Source organism: Lactuca sativa, chromosome 8, assembly GCF_002870075.4.
Source record: "Lactuca sativa cultivar Salinas chromosome 8, Lsat_Salinas_v11, whole genome shotgun sequence".
In the NCBI taxonomy this organism is placed as follows: Eukaryota; Viridiplantae; Streptophyta; class Magnoliopsida; order Asterales; family Asteraceae; genus Lactuca; species Lactuca sativa.
Window position 1 is genome coordinate 15,893,151 of NC_056630.2, and position 19,535 is coordinate 15,912,685.

The window sequence follows — 19,535 nt, forward strand, 5'->3', positions numbered from 1 at the left end:
AAGTTGTAGAATATGTCTCAAGGGTTCCGTACATATAAGGAACGCCGAAATCCGAGTTATAACGAAGAAGTTATGGCCCGTCGAAGTTTTTCGGCAAAACCGGCACGACACCGGGAGATGTAAATAGTGAATTTACGTTGGAGGAATTTTTAGCCTTGGTGATCTAAACCAAAGTTGTAGTATACGTTAAACCGAGAACATCCATAAAAAGAACGCCCAAATCTGATCTAAACCAAAGTTGTAGTATACGTTAAACCGAGAACATCCATAAAAAGAACGCCCAAATCTGACTTCGTATGAGGAAGTTATGATTTTTCGAAGTTTCGACTTAGCGGTGTACAACCAGAAGTTCAAGTATTAGATCGAGAGGTTTTTAGCCGACACAACCTAAACTAGAATTGAAGATCTCACTATTAGTAGCGTAATGATAAAAAGACAGACGAAAATGGACATCGTATGAAGAAGTTATGAGATTTTAACGGATCAATCATGTCCCGACCTGTTAAAAATATAACTTTAAAAATAAAGTCAAAATTAGCCGACGGAGTCTAAACGAAAGTTGTAGAGTACATCTCCACCTACGCGTGGATATAAATAACGTCAAAAATGGAGTTCGTATGAACGAGTTACAAATTATAATAGCATATTTACGTATTAAAATAAAGTATAAATCATATATACGTACATATACATATACATATACATATATATATATATATATATATATATATATATATATATATATATATATATATACATATACATATGTATATATCATTAGAAAGATATCGACAACGCGATCATTATAAGACTAATGTTGAGTTATTTCGACATTAGTTTAGTACAAATATCATTAAATCTATTTAAAATAGTATTATAAAGGGGTGTTTAGTTGTTTATATAACTATAAGGTCATTAAGTAATTATGGAGGGTGGTTTTTGTAAATTCAATTACTATAAATAAGAGGTTTGGGCTCTCATATTTCTTGCACAATTCTCTTGATTCAAGAGTCTTTCTCTCCTTATCCCCTGATCATTTCGGTCCCTCGTGATTCGACTTCTCTTTCTGTAGTTTTTAGTATAGTAAGGTGAGCGCTGAAGCGCTGCACAAATCTTTCTTAGAAAGATTCAGCGACGAAGTTCTGCCCCTGCAGAGCCCGAATCCTAGCTAAAATCCTCTTGTAAGTAAGTTATGCTTACCCTATTTTAAATATAGTTTATATTTAAAATTAGTATTGTTATTATAAATTTATAATAAATATTTGAGCTATTATTATGACTTATATAAGTGTCGTTATAATATCTTTTTAACTACCTGCGGTACGGGGAATCTGGTTTAAAGGGCCGCATAGGGTTGTTGGATTTCAGAAGTGCTATACGCCAAAATGATCCGCCCTCTGGTGTTTTATGTCTGGCCCCTGTCTGTACATAGTGGTTGGAAAGTATTGTTTAAACGCTTGTATAATAATAATAATAATAAGACTAATAATTAGTCACGGTAAATATTAGACTAAAATCTAGTGGTAATAATACTAGGTTTCGTCGAAGGAAATTATTTTAAAGTAAAAGAAGCGCTGTCCGAGTACCGAGTCACCACCTTCTCAAGTGAGTGCATAGTTACTTTCATCTTACACATAAATATGAAATATTTTATATAAACTACGTGCTATGTGTGCATATTATCTGAATACTTACTGTCTATGTTGGATGAACGTTTTTTTATACATGTTTTAAATGATTTGAACTGTATACATATTTTAAATATACAAGTATGTTGGGTATTAGATGGGTAGATGAACGATGAGAGATAAAAGATGATGTGAGTAAACATTGGCAGCTATAGACTTAGTGCCTAACAAATAACATCGGCAGCTATGGACTTAGTACCTATTGGACAAACACTGGTAGCTATGGACTTAGTACTTGTTAGGAACTGGTCGCTATGGACTTAGTACCTGTTAGGAATTAGTAGCTATGGACTTAGTACCTACTAGATAAACACTCGTAGCTATGGATTTGGTACCTGTTAGGAATTGGTAGCTATGGACTTAGTACCTACTAGATAAACACTGGTAGCTATGGATTTAGTACCTCTTAGGAATTGGTAGCTATGGACTTAGTAACTATTAGATAAACACTGGTAGCTATGGATTTAGTACCCGATGAATAAACTATAGCAGCTATGGAATTAGTGCTTTACGAACGAGCATTGGCAACTATGGATTTAGTGTCAGTCCTATAACCCTAGAAGCAAGGGACCTCGGAATAAACAAATGCAAGATAGATGACTCTTAGGATAGATCCTTAAGAGTAAAGAAGATAATGGGGATGAGTAATTGGGTTGATTGCTTGATTTTTTAAATATAATAATTATATTATTGTGGGTTGAAAACCCTATGTACTCACCAGGTTTCCCAACCTGACCCACTCAGTTTATTTATATCATAGGTGTTGATATGAAGTCACATTACACTGAGAGATTAAAGAGATGTAGATCACTAGTGTAAATAAATGTAAGTTATGTTTATGCTTATGTTTCTGTATTGACGATGACACCCCAAATGTTTTAAAATGAATAAAAATACATTTCTTCAAAAATTCTTTGATAACGTCTTTATCATGTTTTACTGGGAACAAATTCCGCAACATTTTTATTAAAAGAAGTACTCTGATTTTTATAAAGCATAAACAAAATCGGTTTTTTCTGGCCGTGAAAATTGGGGATGTCACAGTGGATAATCCTTGGGTCATTTTTAAGAAGTAACTTCAGGTTCTTAAATCTAATCTTAGGATTTGGAATTCTTCTATCCGAGATCGTTTGACTGGCAAGTCTAGAGTTTTGAAGGAGGAGATTGAGGCGATTGATGCTTCTTTTATGTTTAATGATGGCACTAATGAGCTCCGTCAACATAGAGTTTCGGTTCTCAAAGATTTGTTAGAGTTGGACCATATTTCGAGGGTTGATTTAGCCCAAAAGGCGAAAGTTCGATGCAGTATTGAGGGTGATGAAAATTCAGGGTTTATCATGGTGTAATTAATCAGAAGAGGAGGCAGTTAGCTATCAAAGGTGTTATGATTGATGGCGAGTGGGTGGATGATCCGAGAAGAGTGAAAAATGAATTCCAACATTTTCATAGGAATATTTTTTTCAAAGAAAAATGGCAAGCGCCCTTCTACCAATGCTTCTCTTTTTCAAACCCTTTCTGAGGCTCGGGTTCCAGTCTCTTCAGGCTCCTTTTTCTAGTGATGAGATTAAAAAAGTTGTATGGGACTGTGGGTCATATAAGGCCAGGGTCCAGATGAGTTTACTTTTGGTTTCTTGAAGCGTTATTAGGATCTTATTTCAGAGGACGAACAGATTTTGTTCATCATTTTTATAGCTATTGCTCCATTCCTATTGGATGTAATTCTTCTTTCTTCACTATGATCCTGAAGGTCCGTGATCCTAAGTTTATCAGGAACTTTAGACCTATTAGTTTAATTGGTTTCCATTATAAAATTATTGGTAAGCTCTTAGCTAATATGTTAGCAGAGGTTATTGGTTCTATGGTGAGTTTGGAGCAGTCTGCCTTCGTTAAAGGTAGACAAATTTTGGATGGTCTGTTTCTTCTTAATGAGGTGGTGGCTTGGATCAAGTTTTCGAAAAATCCTCTGATAATTTTTAAAGTGGATTTTGAAAAGGCTTTTGACTCGGTGTCTTAGGATTATATTTTGGAGATAATGCAAATTATGGGTTTTGGGTCCATTTGGTGTTCTTGGATTTTGGAGCTTCTTAGTTTGGCTAGGGCTTCGGTTTTAGTGAATGGTTCACCTACTAGAGAATTTCAGATTCAGAGAGGTTTGAGACAAGGAGATACTTTGTCTCCTTTTCTCTTTATCTTAGCAGTGCAGGGCTGACATGTAGCTTTACAAAAAGCCCATCTCCAAAATGTTTTAGGGGGCGTTTCTATTTGTGGGATTGATATCTCACATCTCTTTTATGCAGATGATGTTGTTTTGGTTTCTCCTAAGGATCCCAAGAATGCTAATTTAGTTCTTCGTATCTTGCATTGTTTTTACCTAGCTATTGGGCTTAAAATTAATATGCAAAAAAGCAAGTTGATTGGGGTTGGTGTCTCTAATCATTAGGTGGAGTTGGTAGCCTGCAAATTAGGTTATGCCCCGGATTGCCTTCCTTTTGTTCAGTTGGGTGTGGCAGTAGGTCAATGTATGTCCAGGGTCTCGGCTTAGTCCACTATTGTTGGTTGTTTTCGTTCCAAGTTATCGGAGTGGAAGGTGAAAAGTCTCTCCTTTGGCGGTCGTTTGACTTTGATCAAGTATGTTATTGGGAGCTTGGGAAGTTATTTGATGCCCATCTTCATGGTTCCCCTTTCGGTTCTTAAGTCTTTGGAGACACTCCCTTCTAGATTCTTTTGGGGTGCAGAGTTGGATGACAGGTAGAGATGGCAAAAAAACCCATACCCGATGGGTACCCGAAACCCTAACCCGAGTTGACCGGGTAAATCCCCGAGTTGACCGGGGACGGGGATGGGGATGGGTATTACCCGAATACAAAAGGCGGGGATGGGGATGGTTCTACATGTCGGGTACCCATACCCGTACCCGAAACCGGCCCCGATGGGTACCCGATATATATAGTTACTTATGTTTTTATTTTTAATAATGCATAAGCAAATGTTCAGTAGACAAAGTAAGGTTTTTTAATAATCAAACGTATAGTTTTGGGAAGACTTTTAATGTCTTTTTTGCAAAAAAAATGATTTAATTTATAACCTTGAATGTTATTATTCGTGTTTGAAGACATTCAGTGATTATAGTGTTTTATATTAGTTCTGCTAGTTTTTGTTTTGTTGGTTAATATATAATTGTGAGTTATTTTTCATAAAAGTTCAAAAATTTGTAATGGGTAAAAATCCCCGATTACCCATTGGGGATGGGGATGGGGATAGATTTCTAATCCCCGATGGGGATGGGATCGGGATTCGGGTATGGGGATGGGGAACACGAAACCCGGTATACCCATACCCATTGTCATCCCTAATGACAGGTGTATGCATTGGGCCCAGTGGGATAGAGTGTTGGTTGGTAGAAAAGAAGGCGGCCTTGGAGTTGATAGTCTTTTCTCTTTTAATAGGGCTATGCTTTTTAGGTAGAGGTGGTGCTTTTTTCACAACCCTGATCTAATATGGGTTCATTTAGTCAAAGCTATCTATGGTTCTGATGGAGGTTGTGATTCTTCACTCCCTAAAAAAGGTTGGATGGGTCCTTGGAATGGTGTTATTCATATGATGTCTCACCTGCGAGATCGTGGTTTGGATTTGCTTTCTCTATGTCCGATTTGGATTGGAGATGGTAGCAACACTTCTTTTTGGCAGGATACTTGGAAAGGGGATCGGTCTCTTGCAGAGGTTTTTTATAGGATCTTTGCATTGGATACTCATAAATACGCTTTAGTTCGTGACAGGGTGGTGATGGGCTGGGATACAAGGTCTCTTTGGAGAGTGCCTCGGGGTGGTATTGAGCAATCCCATTGGGAGGCTTTTTTGACTATGATGTAGGGGTTACATCTTCATTCCAGTTCGGATCGATTGGGATGGTTCTTGGATACGTCAGATCATTCTATAGTTTCTTCAACTAGGTCTTATATTGATAATGGTATGTTGCCTATAGGTGGTGGCCTCACTTATTGGAATAATTGGGTTCCAATTAAGTTGAATATTTTTATTTGGAGATTAAGATTAAATGGGCTTCCTACTCGAGCAAATCTTTCTCATAGGGGTATTTTGTTGGATTCGATCTTATGTCCAGTTTGTTCCACTATAGTTGAGTCCACTGATCATCTGTTTGTAGGATGTAGTGAGTTGATTAATCTTTGGACTCGAGTTGCCATTTGGTGGGGTGTTCAGCTTCCTCAACATCTATCCATGGATTCGATTTTGTTTGATCGAATTTATTCGATCAGAGAAGTTGCCAACGGAAAGTTTTCGACGCAATGATCAATGACTGCTTTATGGTGTATTTGGAATTTCCGTAATTCCATTATCTTTGGAACGGTGTTGCCTAAGAAATCGGTCATTTTTTATGATGTGGTCAATTTTTTTTTTTTTGTTTCCAATAGGTGTAACAAAACTAATATAGGTTGGACTTCGTGGTTTCATGATCATGCCTTTACTTGTAATTTGTTGTAATGTTTTTTTTTCTAGCTTCTTGCTAGTTTTTTTTAATAAATTTCCGCTATTCAAAAAAAAATTGTAATGGTTATGGTTTGATTTTGAACAATACCCGAATCAAATCGTCCGATACAAAACCCTATTAAAAATGTTGAAGAAAAGTTTTATGTAATTTTATTGTAATATAATACTAAATTTGATATTATATTATTTTTACGGTTGGAATAGATTCGAGACTAAAATGATGTAGAAAATGAATTTTGATGTTGGGTACTTGGCTTAAAGACGCCCAACCAACTCTCAACTCATATTATATTCCTTTAATTTTACTTAAAAGTCAAAAATAGCCCAAGTAACAATGACGATTTATGACAGTTGGCAAGTTAAGTGTTAAATGCTAGGAAACATAGTTTTGAATTTCTATATTTAGTAAAATATATACAATAAAAAATAGAAAACGTCATTGTTTATTTTACACCCAGCAATCTAAACTAACTACAATTTATTTTATTATTAATAAATTGTCATCAAATTAATTCGTCCTACCAACAACTTTTGGCAATATAAACATTTTGGGGGATATGATATCTCATCTATCTAAGTTCAAATGTGGTTATTGCCCTTTGTTCTTGTAGCCATCAAGCTTTGTTTGTGGTGACTTCAGATTTATTTGTGGTGATTTCAAGGACATGATATATGATGTATAATTTTATATTTATACGTGAGATTAATTGTGAAACAATAAGACATCCTTATTAAAGGAGACTGTTCTTTCAAAAAAGAGAAACATTTGCAAACATCATAACACTGTTATAGAAAACCTTTTATGGCTTCCTTGACAACCTCATAAAACATTAATACCTTCGATCCCCATACAAGAAGCTGAAAAAAGTTTCTATAAACAAAAGAGTAAATTACACGAATGGTCCCTATGATTTGGGGTAATATACGTGTTTGGTCACTAACTTATTTTTTTAACTCGGAAGGCCTCTACTGTTTCTTTTTCTTACGCGCTTGGTCCCTACTGTTTGTTTTTGTTACACGCTTGGTCCATGTCTTATCTAAAGAGACTATTATTTAAATAGAGAAAAATAATGAGGTAGGTAAGGTAAGGTGAGAGAGTGGAGTTGGGGGTGTGTTTATTTAAATAAATTAAAAAATCAAGGGAAAAATAGTCTTTTTAGATAAGACAGAAACCAAACACGTAACAAAAAAAAAACAGTAGGGACCTTCCAAGTTAAAAAAATAAGTTAGAGACCAAACATGTAAATTAACCCAAACCATAGGGACCATTCGTGTAATTTACTCTAAACAAAAAAGAATTCTAGTATATCTAATGGGGACCTCGATGCAATATATTTAAACTAGAGGAACCAAAGTTTAAACTAACAAAAGTACAAGGGGTATCAAAGTAAAAGACACATAATGACCCACAAGAAGAGTCTCACTGTTCAAGTATTATAAAACCATCCCTTTCTCCACACCCTAAACTCACAATTCACAGACCACGCACGAATCATCTACTTGTACATCATTCATAAACACTTGTACATATTTACGAACTAGAAAATTCCATTTCCACAATGCAGGCTGTTCTATTATAAGTAGTCCCTTCATCTCGTGAAGTGAACACGCAGTGGCTCCCATCAAATAAAAATGAAAACGCTTTCTTCTTCGTTGGTTCTTAATCTTCTTATTCATGTGGGGTTACCTGTAATTACCATTATAACCTTCTACTTCTTGAATATTATATGGATGAAACCGCAAAGACTAAGAAGAAAGCTCGAAAAGCAAGGAATCAGAGGGCCAAAACCGTCTTTTCCATATGGGAATGTGGGTGAGATGCAGAAGATTCAAGCGGCTGCAATCGCCATGAAAGCTTCAAAGTCAAGCGATGGAGATTTTGTAGGTGATGATTATACGTCTACTCTCTTCCCATACTTTGAACAATGGAGGAAGCAATACGGTATGTTATGCCTTATCACCACTTATTTTAATTCTTTATAAACTTGAATATTTGCAAAATTTGGGATACAATTGTTCTAGTTTTTTGGATTATGATGTTTTCTTTGGATGTATGCAATTATAATGGTTTTTTTAATCTAAAAAATAAAAACGATATGATGGTTACAATTGTTGATCATCCTAATTCTCATTGGCAATTTGGGAAAAGTTGGAACCGAATCTTTGTGGGTCTTTTATCTTGTTTATAGTTATTTTAATATTGTCAATGCTATATTTAAATAATTATAATTTTACTTTTATATAAATACATTTGTACGGATTGCCTGTTCTTTTTTTAAATACGGTTTCCATAAATATTAAGTTTATTAAATAAAAAGAGATGAAAGCAATAATTATTGCCATATTTTTTTACGAAGATAACAACCCATGCATACTTTTTGACGATATAATTATTATGATCAAGATATTAAACGAAGATTGTTGGAAAAAAGGTAAATAGAGCATAAATGTCAAAGAGTCTACTTAATAAGCTTGAAATTGTTAATGCAAAGCAATTTTTTTTATAGTTTTTTATAGTGAATATCATATCATACGATATAATAAAAGCTTGACAATAAGTCAATAACTTGTACGTCAATCTTTTGGAGAAAATTAAAAAATTTGATAAAAAGGTATAATATATAAATTAAAGTTTTAAATCTATAACGACTTTTAAGAAACACAAAACAACAATTTTTAAAACATAAAAAATCATAATATTCAAAAAAGTAAATTACAAACATTATAAAGAGGAATGCATGATAAACTTGAAAACTATCTTGTCTATGAAGATTGTTCGCGTGGGACATATGACGCGTGTAGTCACAATATGCATGTCACTATATACATATAAATTATTTTTATTATTTAAATAAAGAAATACCAATATATTCTCTATTCTGATCTGATTGGTTATATCTTTGCAAATCTTTGCAATTTCCAATTCTTTAAGATACAATGATTAATTATTTATTATTTAAAAATCACACTTTAGCATAGGATAAGATAGAGACGTTAAGTCAACACACCGTCTTTAATTTTTGTTCAAAAAGCTTGGTAAATAAATAAATAAATAAGCAATTGATCAAATTTCGCACAACTAGTGATAATATAATTTCTTTGAAAGAACTAAGACGACATTTTTTTTATTTGAATGTCAAATAACCTTTCATAGGTAGATAGAATAACACAACGTTATCTTTTATAATTCATCTAAATATCATATACGAACAAATATTTAATAGAACATATATTTCATCACCAACTTCGTTTTCTTTTTTCTAAGAAAAGATAATACTAGATTGGTACCCGTTGTATTTATCTTTTTCATGAAACCGATGTGTCAATGTTCCCCCAACGTCCTTTCTGATTCTTATTCAAATTTAAATAAAAATCAAGTGGGTCTAGAAACATCTTGTGTAAGTAATAATTAAGTGTTATAAATATTAATAGCTGTCATAATATATATTTACATTTATTTATACAAAAAAAAAAAAACGTTTGTAGATTAAACAATTATATACATAAGAGCCCACTGCATTGTCGCTATCTTGTTTTAAGAAGGATGAATTTAATAGATTTAATGTTACTATTGTAGTTTCCAAGGTACAAGTGAGCACAGCTAGGGTTAGGTACAAGTCCACTAAGCAGCGATAATGCTTGAGAATGAGAGGTTCTTTGAATTCAAATACGTACCCATAAATTTTGATATTATGAGCTGGATGGAATCATTAGTAGTGTTGTTGATATGAGATGTCGTTGTTTTCATTTTTTTGTCCTTTTAAGACAAAAATTGCACATTCTACGATTTCTATCCATGGAATGGGATGCAAATATGTATGTATAAAGTGAAAGAATTCGTTAGTCGGTTAACAGAGGTTTTGGAGTTAATATATATATATATATATATATATATATATATATATATATATATATATATATATATATATATATATATATATATATATATATATATATATATATATATATATATATATGGGCTTAGGGAATATGTGGCTGTTATGTACCTAATATTAGGTATAGAACCATCAATAACTACATAGTTTTAACAAAATGCAATCAAATCTCTTTACCATCTTTCTTATATTCACGATTAGGGTAGATGATAGACTCTGTACATATTTTTATGGAGGTTTAAATATTTTATTTTACACCACAAACCATGTATAAAAATACATTATCAATTACCTATAAATCTTCATATTCAAATTTAATATAGAAAATTATAGTGAAAAATTAAAATTGTTCATTAAAAACCCAATAAACTTCTTCTCATAACACATCAAAAAGGATCATGCAAGTATATATATGGTAGGTGTCAAAGAAAGCGATAAAGCCTACTAGAGGTCTAATAAAAACAACTCATTCAAAATACATAGATGTTGGAGATAAATTATGAAATCAGGAATAATATGAGCTTAAAAGTAATAAGAAGAAGCTAACAAAGAAAAAAAATTATGTTTTTTAATCAAAATGAATTCAATTTTGATGGTTCTATACCTAATATTATATACATGACAGCCATATATTCACTTTTCCCTATATATATATATATATATATATATATATATATATATATATATATATATATATACTAATAAAATAGTAGTCTTTTTGCCAAGTGTCATAATATTAGAACTCCTAGTTAATATGATGTCACTTGTCATTCTATTAATTCTCTATTTTAAATTCATTAAACCTCCTAATCAATGTGATATTATTTGTCAATCTATTTATTCTTTATTTTAAATTTTAAATTTTAAATTTTATATTATTGTTTTTATTAGTCCACAAATAAAAAGAGTCTAATATATATGATAAATTAATTCCACATATTTATTTGAATTAATAATTATAATTTTACATAACTAATAAAAAAATCTCTTAATTAATAATGTATTTAAAATTTTATATAAAATAATTGATTAATAATTTTGAATTTTTTACTATGAATATTTAATTAATTTTGTAACCGTGGTTTCCACGTGTTATAAACTAATATATATATATATATATATATATATATATATATATATATATATATATATATATATATATATATATATATATATATATATATATATATATATATATATATATGCTGACTGGATCACATCACAAAAATCCATTCAACTCATTACAAGGGGGTGCGTTGTTCCGATTTGGAAGTGAATTTCATTTTATTTTTTACCCAAAAAAAAAAGATAAAACCAAAACCCCCTTTTTTTCATCTTTTCCTGAATAAGTAATAACCCCAATGTGGGACCCCAAAATTCTCGGAATTTTATTTTTTATATATATGATGTAACTGTAATTTTTGGATCCACCGAAACAATCCCAAACCAGCATCTATAAGGTAGCTAGTTATCCAAGTGTTATCAATTCCAAAGAATTATAATTCTAGTGACATTATTTAACATATAAGTTAAGTTAATTACCATATTAGTGATGTCAAGTGTAAGTGTTTGAACTTTGAATGCAGGTTCAATATATACATACTCAACAGGGAATAAACAACACCTTTATATAAATGATCCAGAGCTTGTTAAAGAAATGAACCAGTCCATCACTCTTGGACTTGGTAAACCTTCTTACGTTACCAAAAGACTCTCTCCTCTCCTTGGCAATGGAATCCTCAGATCAAATGGCCATTTTTGGGTTCATCAAAGGAAAATTATTGCCCCTGAATTTTTCATGGATAAAGTCAAGGTACCTCCCTACTTTTCCCTACTCAATCTGTATCTGTATCTGTATCTGTTACCTTTTAACATATCTATGTGTTGACTGGTTAGGGTATGGTGGGGCTAATGTCGGAATCGGCTGAACCGCTTTTGAGGAAATGGGAAGCAGCTTGCATCGAAGGTGAAGGTAGTGGAATAGCCGATATAAGAGTAGATGATGATCTGAGGGCTGTTTCTGCAGATGTGATTTCAAGGGCTTGTTTTGGAAGCTCTTATACAAAAGGCAAAGAGATTTTCTCCAAGCTTAGGACCCTTCAGAAAACTATCTCATCTAAAGGCATGCTCTTTGGCCTTCCTACTTATGGGTAAGCTAGCTGCGAAAAAAGTAAAACTTTTTTTACATCAAACTGATGGATGAATATTGAATAACAAGTTAATTATTATATGATACAGACTGAGGAAAGATGTAAAGAGCTTAGAAAAAGAGATAGATTCATTGATATGGGAAGCTGTATGCGAAAGAAAATGTCAACAAACACCATTGTTGAAGAAAGATCTTCTGCAAATGATCCTGGAAGAAGCCATGGATCATTTCGCCAGCAAAGACGAAAGCAAACATTTCATCGTCGATAACTGTAAGAATATTTACTTCGCCGGACACGAATCGACGAGTGTCGCTGCATCATGGTGCTTGATGCTGCTCGCATTACACCCAGAATGGCAAACTCACATCTCCGATGAAATGTCCGAAGCTTGCCCTAATGGTGTTCTCGATGTAGATTCACTCCCTAAATTGAAATCGGTAAACTCCGTTTTTCTCAACAGGGTACCACTATTCATGCGTTGAGTACAAGTGATAACCTTATTGAATGCGCAGGTGACGATGGTGATTCAAGAAGCGATGCGGTTGTTCCCGCCGGCAGCGTTTGTGTCACGTGAGGCACTAGAAAGGACGCAGATAGGGCACGTGGACGTGCCTAAAGGAGTATGCATATGGAGTTTGATCCCGACCCTTCATCGTGACCCGGAAATATGGGGCCCGGATTCCCATGTATTTCGACCCGAGAGGTTCATTAATGGTGTAACAAAAGCATGCAAAAGCCCACAAGCGTATGTTCCATTCGGGGTTGGGGCCCGGTCTTGTTTGGGCCGAAACTTCGCTATGGCCCAACTGAAAGTTGTCATTTCACTCATCACTTCCAAGTTCAAATTTTCGTTATCTCCAAACTATCAACATTCTCCTGCTTATAGAATGGTTGTACAACCCGGCCATGGTGTCAACATCATCGTTCAAAAGTCGTAGCGGATTATATAACTCATTTTTAGCGGTTGTTTCATTTTTCTCTATCAAGTCTTGTTCCTGAATAGATAATGATATATGTGTTCATGAAGTGTTAGTATACATTAAGGTGTGAATAACTTAATATATATAATAGTGTATGTTTCTTTTACAGGACTTTATAAACCATATGAATAAGACAAATGGCCGTTTTACCTTTACATTCCAACCAGGTATTATCTTCTTAACAGTTTTAACATAAGATAAGTTGGAAGGAAAAAAGAAGTGGAGATACGTAATTGGTTGGCGTTTAAATACAGGGTAAATGACGTAAAAGCCCAACTAAGTTTTCAAATTGTTCAAAAAACCCCAATCATATTTCGTTTGTCCAAAAAAAACCCAACGAACTTAACATTTTGTCTAAAAAGCCCAACTAAGTTATATTTTACTGAAAGTCAAATAAGAGAAATAGATGACGTGGCTTATTACCGTATCGGGAAAATGACTTGTTAGACCAACAAAGTTTCCAAAACGTTTAAAAAACTCCAATCATGATTTGACTGTTTAAAAAAAATCCAATGAACTTAAACAAAACAAAATTGAGATTTTTTGAACGGTTTGGAACTTTGTTGAACTTTTTAGATAAAAAGTTAAGTTCGTTGGGTTTTTTTGAACAGACAAAACATGATTGAGATTTTTTGAATTATTTGGAAACTTTGTTGGGCTTTTAAATCATTTTCCCTTTAAATACATTAAGTCATGTTTTCGTCTTAAAACGTTAAATCATTATGTGTAGATTAAGTTTGATATAAACAACCATATATAGTTATTGAATTAAGTGTTTAGCACATTAAGCACTACTTGTATTCATTCAAACATATATAATATATATTGATTTAATTAATAATTAAGTCCATACATCATATTACATAACAATAGCATATCATATATCAAATCTTTCTAATGGGTTTCTTCAATGCAAGTTGGATGAAGGTCATAGCCACAAACATTACAAGAAAACGCCCAAAACGACCCTCGTTTCTTGCAAAAATCACAAATGTAACGTTTTGCCATATCGAGTTTAAGAATGTGTTCGTGTTTACGGTCCATTACTTCTCGAGCCAATTCATCTCCTTCTTTCATTAAAGACGATTCTACCCCCAAGATCTTTGACTCAGTAAACGGAAAACCCTTGGCACCATATAACGAAACCAATTTTCGCCCATTTGTGGTAATTGTTTTCCCATTTGGTCCTAAAATTATCAAAGTTGGAATCCATTTGACTTCAAAGATTCTACAAAGATCTTGCCTTGTTTTATCGTTAAAAGGAATTGCTACCCATGGCATTTTGGTCAATCCGAGTTCAAATTCTTTAACATCTCTATCGGTTGAAACATATACAACTTCAAATTCTTGATCCTTATTTTTGGCAATATCGTTATACGCTTCAATGAGTTGTGTGGTGAAGTCACGACATGGTGGACACCAATTTGCACCAAAGTAAAGACCAATCGTCTTGCCCACAAGTTCCGATGAACATATCTACAAATAAGAACACAAAAAGCTTTAAACTTATCCAATCTTGGTAGCTAATTGAAAACCCAATAAATCCTAAATTCCTAACCTTTTCTCCTTTACTATCAATCCCATTTGTAAAAAGATGTTCCAACTTCCCTTCTTGACGTTTTGCTTCATCAAAAGCTTTCAACTCTTCTTGTCTTTTCTTGGTGAACGGAAATGCATCGGGGCCATAGTCTTTTATGAGTCCAACGGAATCTTTTGCAAGCAATTTTGTGTCGATATTCAATGGGATAAACGATGGGATTTGATTAACTTTGTATAAATTACCAAGTTTCTTCTGTAAATTGACATCAAAAGGAACCACAAGCCATGGCATGGACTTCATGTGTTCTTTAAATCCATTTTCATCTCGATCAAATGATATGAAGATAATTTCGAGTTCATAGTCAACATCTTTTAGGGCGTTGTATGTTTGCATAAGTTGTGGTATAAAAGCCTTACAAGGTCTACTCCAGTTTGCAGAGAACAATAAACAAACTGTTTTTTGTTTACATGATGATAAAGGTACCTAGAAAAGTAGAAATCAATCAAAAGAGAGTATATTTTGGATCAAATTCAGCATAAAGATTACTTTTTGTTTTGTTGGAATTGATTCATGATCATACCTTGAGTTCACCTGATAAAAGATGGTAAATTCCTTCTTGTTCCAGGATAGTTTTGAAGTTATCAACAGATTCACAACCAGGTCCTCCCATGGCAGCTTCAAGTGAAGAAGCTTGACCCAAGTTTCTTGATGTAGGAGGAGATGGTCAATTAGTCAACGTCTAAGATATTTTGCACCCTTCCTTTTCTTCCTGGCTTATGGTTCACGCTATTCAGCTTATTGGAATTTATACCCTTTCATGCTTTTCATATTATCAGCATGGATTTTTAGCATATTCTGTTATGCTTTTTTAATAAATCATGTTATAGAAACTTGAAGAAGTAAAATGACCAAATGACAAATTTGCCCTTGCAACACAAGATTTAAATAGATTGCATATTTGAATCACTTTTATTGAAGAACATGCCAGAGATCCCGATCCCTTCTTGGCAATTCATCGAGCACATAGAGTGCATATATACACAGGAATTGTATAATAGGTGTTCCGATCATAAACGAGTACTTAAACGATCGTTCGTTCCTAATTATTAGATGCGATAAGTTGAGCAACAATAGTTATTACTTATTAGGGTTAAGGAATTAATAGTAGAAGTTGGGTTATGGGCTACTGATAAGGTCCCCCTAGAGGCCCTACTTGCTTCTTCTTATCTTGTTGTTGCAGTGGACGTTAATTAATTGTTTGATCAGGAAAAGTGGCTATCTACGTACGTTTTCCGATTGATTGTGACTCTTTTGATTAAAAGAAAATGAACATACGAAAAAAGAATATCTTTTTAACTCGCAGTTTTTTACTGAACTGACGGAGAGAGGGAGAGATGGCGGTCGTGGGTTCAGTTAACGGTGGTTCTCTCCACTCCAAATTCCAAACCCTACCGCCGGCCAAAATATTCAACAGCCAAAAAAGATCAACACTCCATCGCCGGCCACCAAGTCCCCCAATTTTCATATCCACGAATCTCTCAGACGTAAACCCAATTCACTTGCAAGACCTTTATAGCTCCTGCAACCACTCCTGCCACCGTTTCCCTAACATCTCCCCCGACGGACGTGTGGAGCCAGTCGACGTCGACAAACTCCGCATCGCTCTCTCTCATAGCTCTGTCGTTGTTTCCGTCTTCGCTAGACCAGAAACTGTCACCTCGTTACCGGAAAATTTGAATACTGGGGGTGATTGGTACCGAAGAATGATTCCATTGACACCATTTAGCGGGAAATTGGTGGGATTCGGCCGAGCTGTTTCTGATAATGGATTGACTGCTTCAATTTACGATGTCATGGTACAAACCCTAAATAAATTGGTCGCTTATTCATCCACTTTTCAGCATAAAGTAGGTTCGATTACTTGTTGGCATTTTTTTTCCAATCGTTGGAGTTTATGTAATAGATCATGCTTGTACTCATGTAATCTTGAGATTGATCAGGATTCCATAAGCAAGTTTCTTGAATCCCGATATCTTGGATCCTTAATGGCTGTATGTTCATGTAATCTCTTGTCAGTTACTGTGTAGGTAATCCCTTCGTTACAAGGTCGAGGAATCGGGCGTATGATTCTTCAAAGGATTATAAGGTTTGTAAAAATTCCAAATTCCATCAGCTACCCAATCTTTTAACAGCATTTTTCATTGGTTTTTGGTAATTTAAATCTATCATCCTAGAAAAATTGAAGTACAGAACTACAGATTGGATGCTTATATAATAAAAGTGACAAATGGGAAATGTGCTATTTGAATCATGGCTAATGCAAGGTCCATTTGGTTGCAGATTGCTTACAAATAAAGGCATATATGACATAGCAGCTCTATGTTCTGATCAAGAAATGTAAGTAAATCGAAACAAATTTTGATGGGTAAATAGGTAATAATATATTGAAACCACTAACAAGAACGTGAATTGACTAAATTACCCTCAGGGGTTTCTTCAAGGCATGTGGATTTGGAGATGATATACTCGGATCAACAACAATGATGTACACCAGGAGTGGCAATCATATCATGGTTAAAAGTGCTGGTAGGAAAGTACTAATGGTTCCACCACTTAGAAAACCCTAACCATTTTTAATATTTCATACTTTTATATATTAAGATAATCAACATGCTATTCGAGGGTAATTTTGTGAACCCCTGCTTTTTTTTTGAACCTGCGAGATATCTCCGCAAGCTTACCGGGCTCTAGTAATATGGATCCAGTAACGGGCAAGCCAACACACCTCAGCCTTTTCCGTTTGTTATGTAATACAAACCTATGATTTTTGCTCCAAGGGTTTTAAGTTACATCTTTGAACTCTAAAAATATTTTTAGATAAAAATGTTTATTTGCTTATAATGGTGGTAAAATGAGTTTTTTTAAAAGTGATTGGATAAGCTTTTATAGTGAAAAAACCAATAAATTAATAAGTTAAAAAGTGTTTGCCTTAAAAGTGCTTTTTGAAGTTATTTTGGTTGAAAAGCCATAAACAATTTTAAAAAGTCACATCTTCCATGTTTATTAAAAAATGTTTTTTGAAGCTTATGAAAAAGCTATTCTCAAAAGTATTTTTAAGTTTGCCAAACATTTTTTTTGATTTATTAGTGTTTCAAAAAGCCAATAAGCCTATAAGCATTTTTCAAACGCAATCCCAAATACCCCCTAAATGTTGAAAACTTGAGTCAAAAACAGATGTGAGTGCAACACGTCTTCCTTATGTGCTTTGTTGTTACATTAATTCATTTGTCTTCCTTATGTGCTTTGTTGTTACATTAATTCTTCTAGGTTGTGATTGGGTTACATATAGTGACATTCCCAAAACTAACCAAAACATTAAGGGGTTTCTAAACAGAGAAATGGCACATTAATCCTATCATGTTTTGCACATTTACTTATTCAGTCCATTGAGTAATCATTGTGTTTTATAAGAACATAAAGTAGATATCCACCTGTTTTTATAAGCCACATCAACTTTATTTTATTTATGTTTTTTATGCAAAATAATTAAACCCACTAAAATGTTAACCAAATAGTCAAAATTAAGATTTTCTATAACACAACCCACTTTGAAGATTTCGACTTCAAAAACTTTGTCTTAGGGAAGAAACCGAACGGCATCTTCCTCTACCTCGATGACAATCAGACCATTCAATACACCTTTCTCAGTGCTAGGGTTTCCTGGACCATTCAATACACCTTTCTCAGTGCTAGGGTTTCCTGGACAAACAAATTCGACAAAATTGAAGAACAAAAACCTACACAAAAAAAACTTTTTGCTCAAGTTGAAGAAAAAAGATATGTGAAGGATTTTGCAATTTTATATTCAACATATTTACATATTTACAGAGCTTCGGAAGATATTGAGTCGAGATATAAGGAACTGAAGCGTTACATGAACTTAGAGACGTTTTCACGGTGGAGTTTCGTTCGGTTATCACATATGGGTACCCTCGACACAATAGCGATGGGATCGGATTTGAAAAAGAAGGTAAAATCTAATTTCAAGGCTTTTCTCAAATTGAAATAGTATTATCACTGATTAGGACGTGTTTGGAAGCAGGGTTATCTCCTCTATGGACCATCCGGTACCGGAAAGTCCATTTTGATCACCCATATGGCTAAATTTCTGTATTATGATGTTTACGATGTCAACCTTTGAAATGTAGTAAATCCTCATAAACTTACAAAAATCAAGGTTGGAAATCTGAACCGGTTTATGACTTCGACGAAGATTAGACTAATCCCAAAATCTTGAAGATGATCCTCATAAACTTACAAAAATCGAGGTAGTAAGGCAGTCATGGTATCTGAGCTTCAGTTGAAGAAGAAGATGTGTGTGGGTTTTTTTCTCTAACGTGTCGAGAGAGAGAGAGAGAGAGAGAGAGAGAGAGAGAGAGAGAGAGAGAGAGGAGAGTGTTTTTTTAATTTAAATACAGAAAAAAGCGAACAACAAGGATGTTTTTCAATTGTTTGCTGATGTGGCTTATAAAACCTGCTTATCAAGTTGCACTGACCAAAAAAGCAGATGGGCATCTACTTTATGCTCCTATAAAGCACGGAAATTACTTAAGAGACTTAATAGGCAAATATGCAAACCATCATAGGGCTAATGTGTAATTTCCCCTTTCTAAGAAAGTCCAACGAATTCGTAGAGGTTCTTCTGCGGACTAACGAATTCGTAGAGGTTCTTTTGCGGACGGAACTAATGATACTGCAGACTTAGATAACAAAAA

The 19,535-nt window shown here is 33.9% G+C and overlaps 3 protein-coding genes across 6 annotated transcripts; 2 read left to right on the plus strand and 1 right to left on the minus strand.

Moving 5' to 3' along the window:
* The first annotated feature begins 7,776 nt into the window (after positions 1-7,776).
* Positions 7,777-13,375, plus strand: LOC111919641 (cytochrome P450 714A1). Its single transcript, XM_023915202.3, has 5 exons — positions 7,777-8,136; positions 11,677-11,903; positions 11,987-12,240; positions 12,329-12,677; positions 12,753-13,375. The coding sequence occupies exons 1-5, from the start codon at positions 7,827-7,829 to the stop codon at positions 13,176-13,178; spliced, it is 1,566 nt and encodes a 521-aa protein (XP_023770970.1). The 5' UTR covers positions 7,777-7,826; the 3' UTR covers positions 13,179-13,375.
* A 640-nt stretch (positions 13,376-14,015) lies between these two features.
* On the minus strand, positions 14,016-15,575 carry LOC111919642 (probable nucleoredoxin 3). Its single transcript, XM_023915203.3, has 3 exons — positions 15,341-15,575; positions 14,779-15,243; positions 14,016-14,696 (listed from the first exon to the last, which is right to left on the minus strand). The coding sequence occupies exons 1-3, from the start codon at positions 15,428-15,430 to the stop codon at positions 14,115-14,117; spliced, it is 1,137 nt and encodes a 378-aa protein (XP_023770971.1). The 5' UTR covers positions 15,431-15,575; the 3' UTR covers positions 14,016-14,114.
* A 432-nt stretch (positions 15,576-16,007) lies between these two features.
* On the plus strand, positions 16,008-19,005 carry LOC111919643 (uncharacterized N-acetyltransferase ycf52). Of its 4 annotated transcripts, XM_023915206.3 has the most exons (6): positions 16,008-16,667; positions 16,848-16,906; positions 17,101-17,157; positions 17,249-17,346; positions 18,649-18,790; positions 18,863-19,005. In XM_023915206.3, exons 1-5 carry the CDS (start codon positions 16,155-16,157, stop codon positions 18,684-18,686), a joined length of 765 nt encoding a protein of 254 aa, XP_023770974.1. In that variant the 5' UTR covers positions 16,008-16,154; the 3' UTR covers positions 18,687-18,790; positions 18,863-19,005. The 4 variants fall into 4 exon arrangements, with proteins under 4 accessions (XP_023770974.1, XP_023770972.1, XP_023770973.1 ...); XM_023915204.3 differs by lacking the exons at positions 18,649-18,790; positions 18,863-19,005 and adding an exon at positions 17,484-17,661; XM_023915205.3 differs by lacking the exons at positions 18,649-18,790; positions 18,863-19,005 and adding an exon at positions 17,484-17,661 and having other exon boundaries at positions 16,008-16,616.
* Positions 19,006-19,535: the final 530 nt, after the last annotated feature.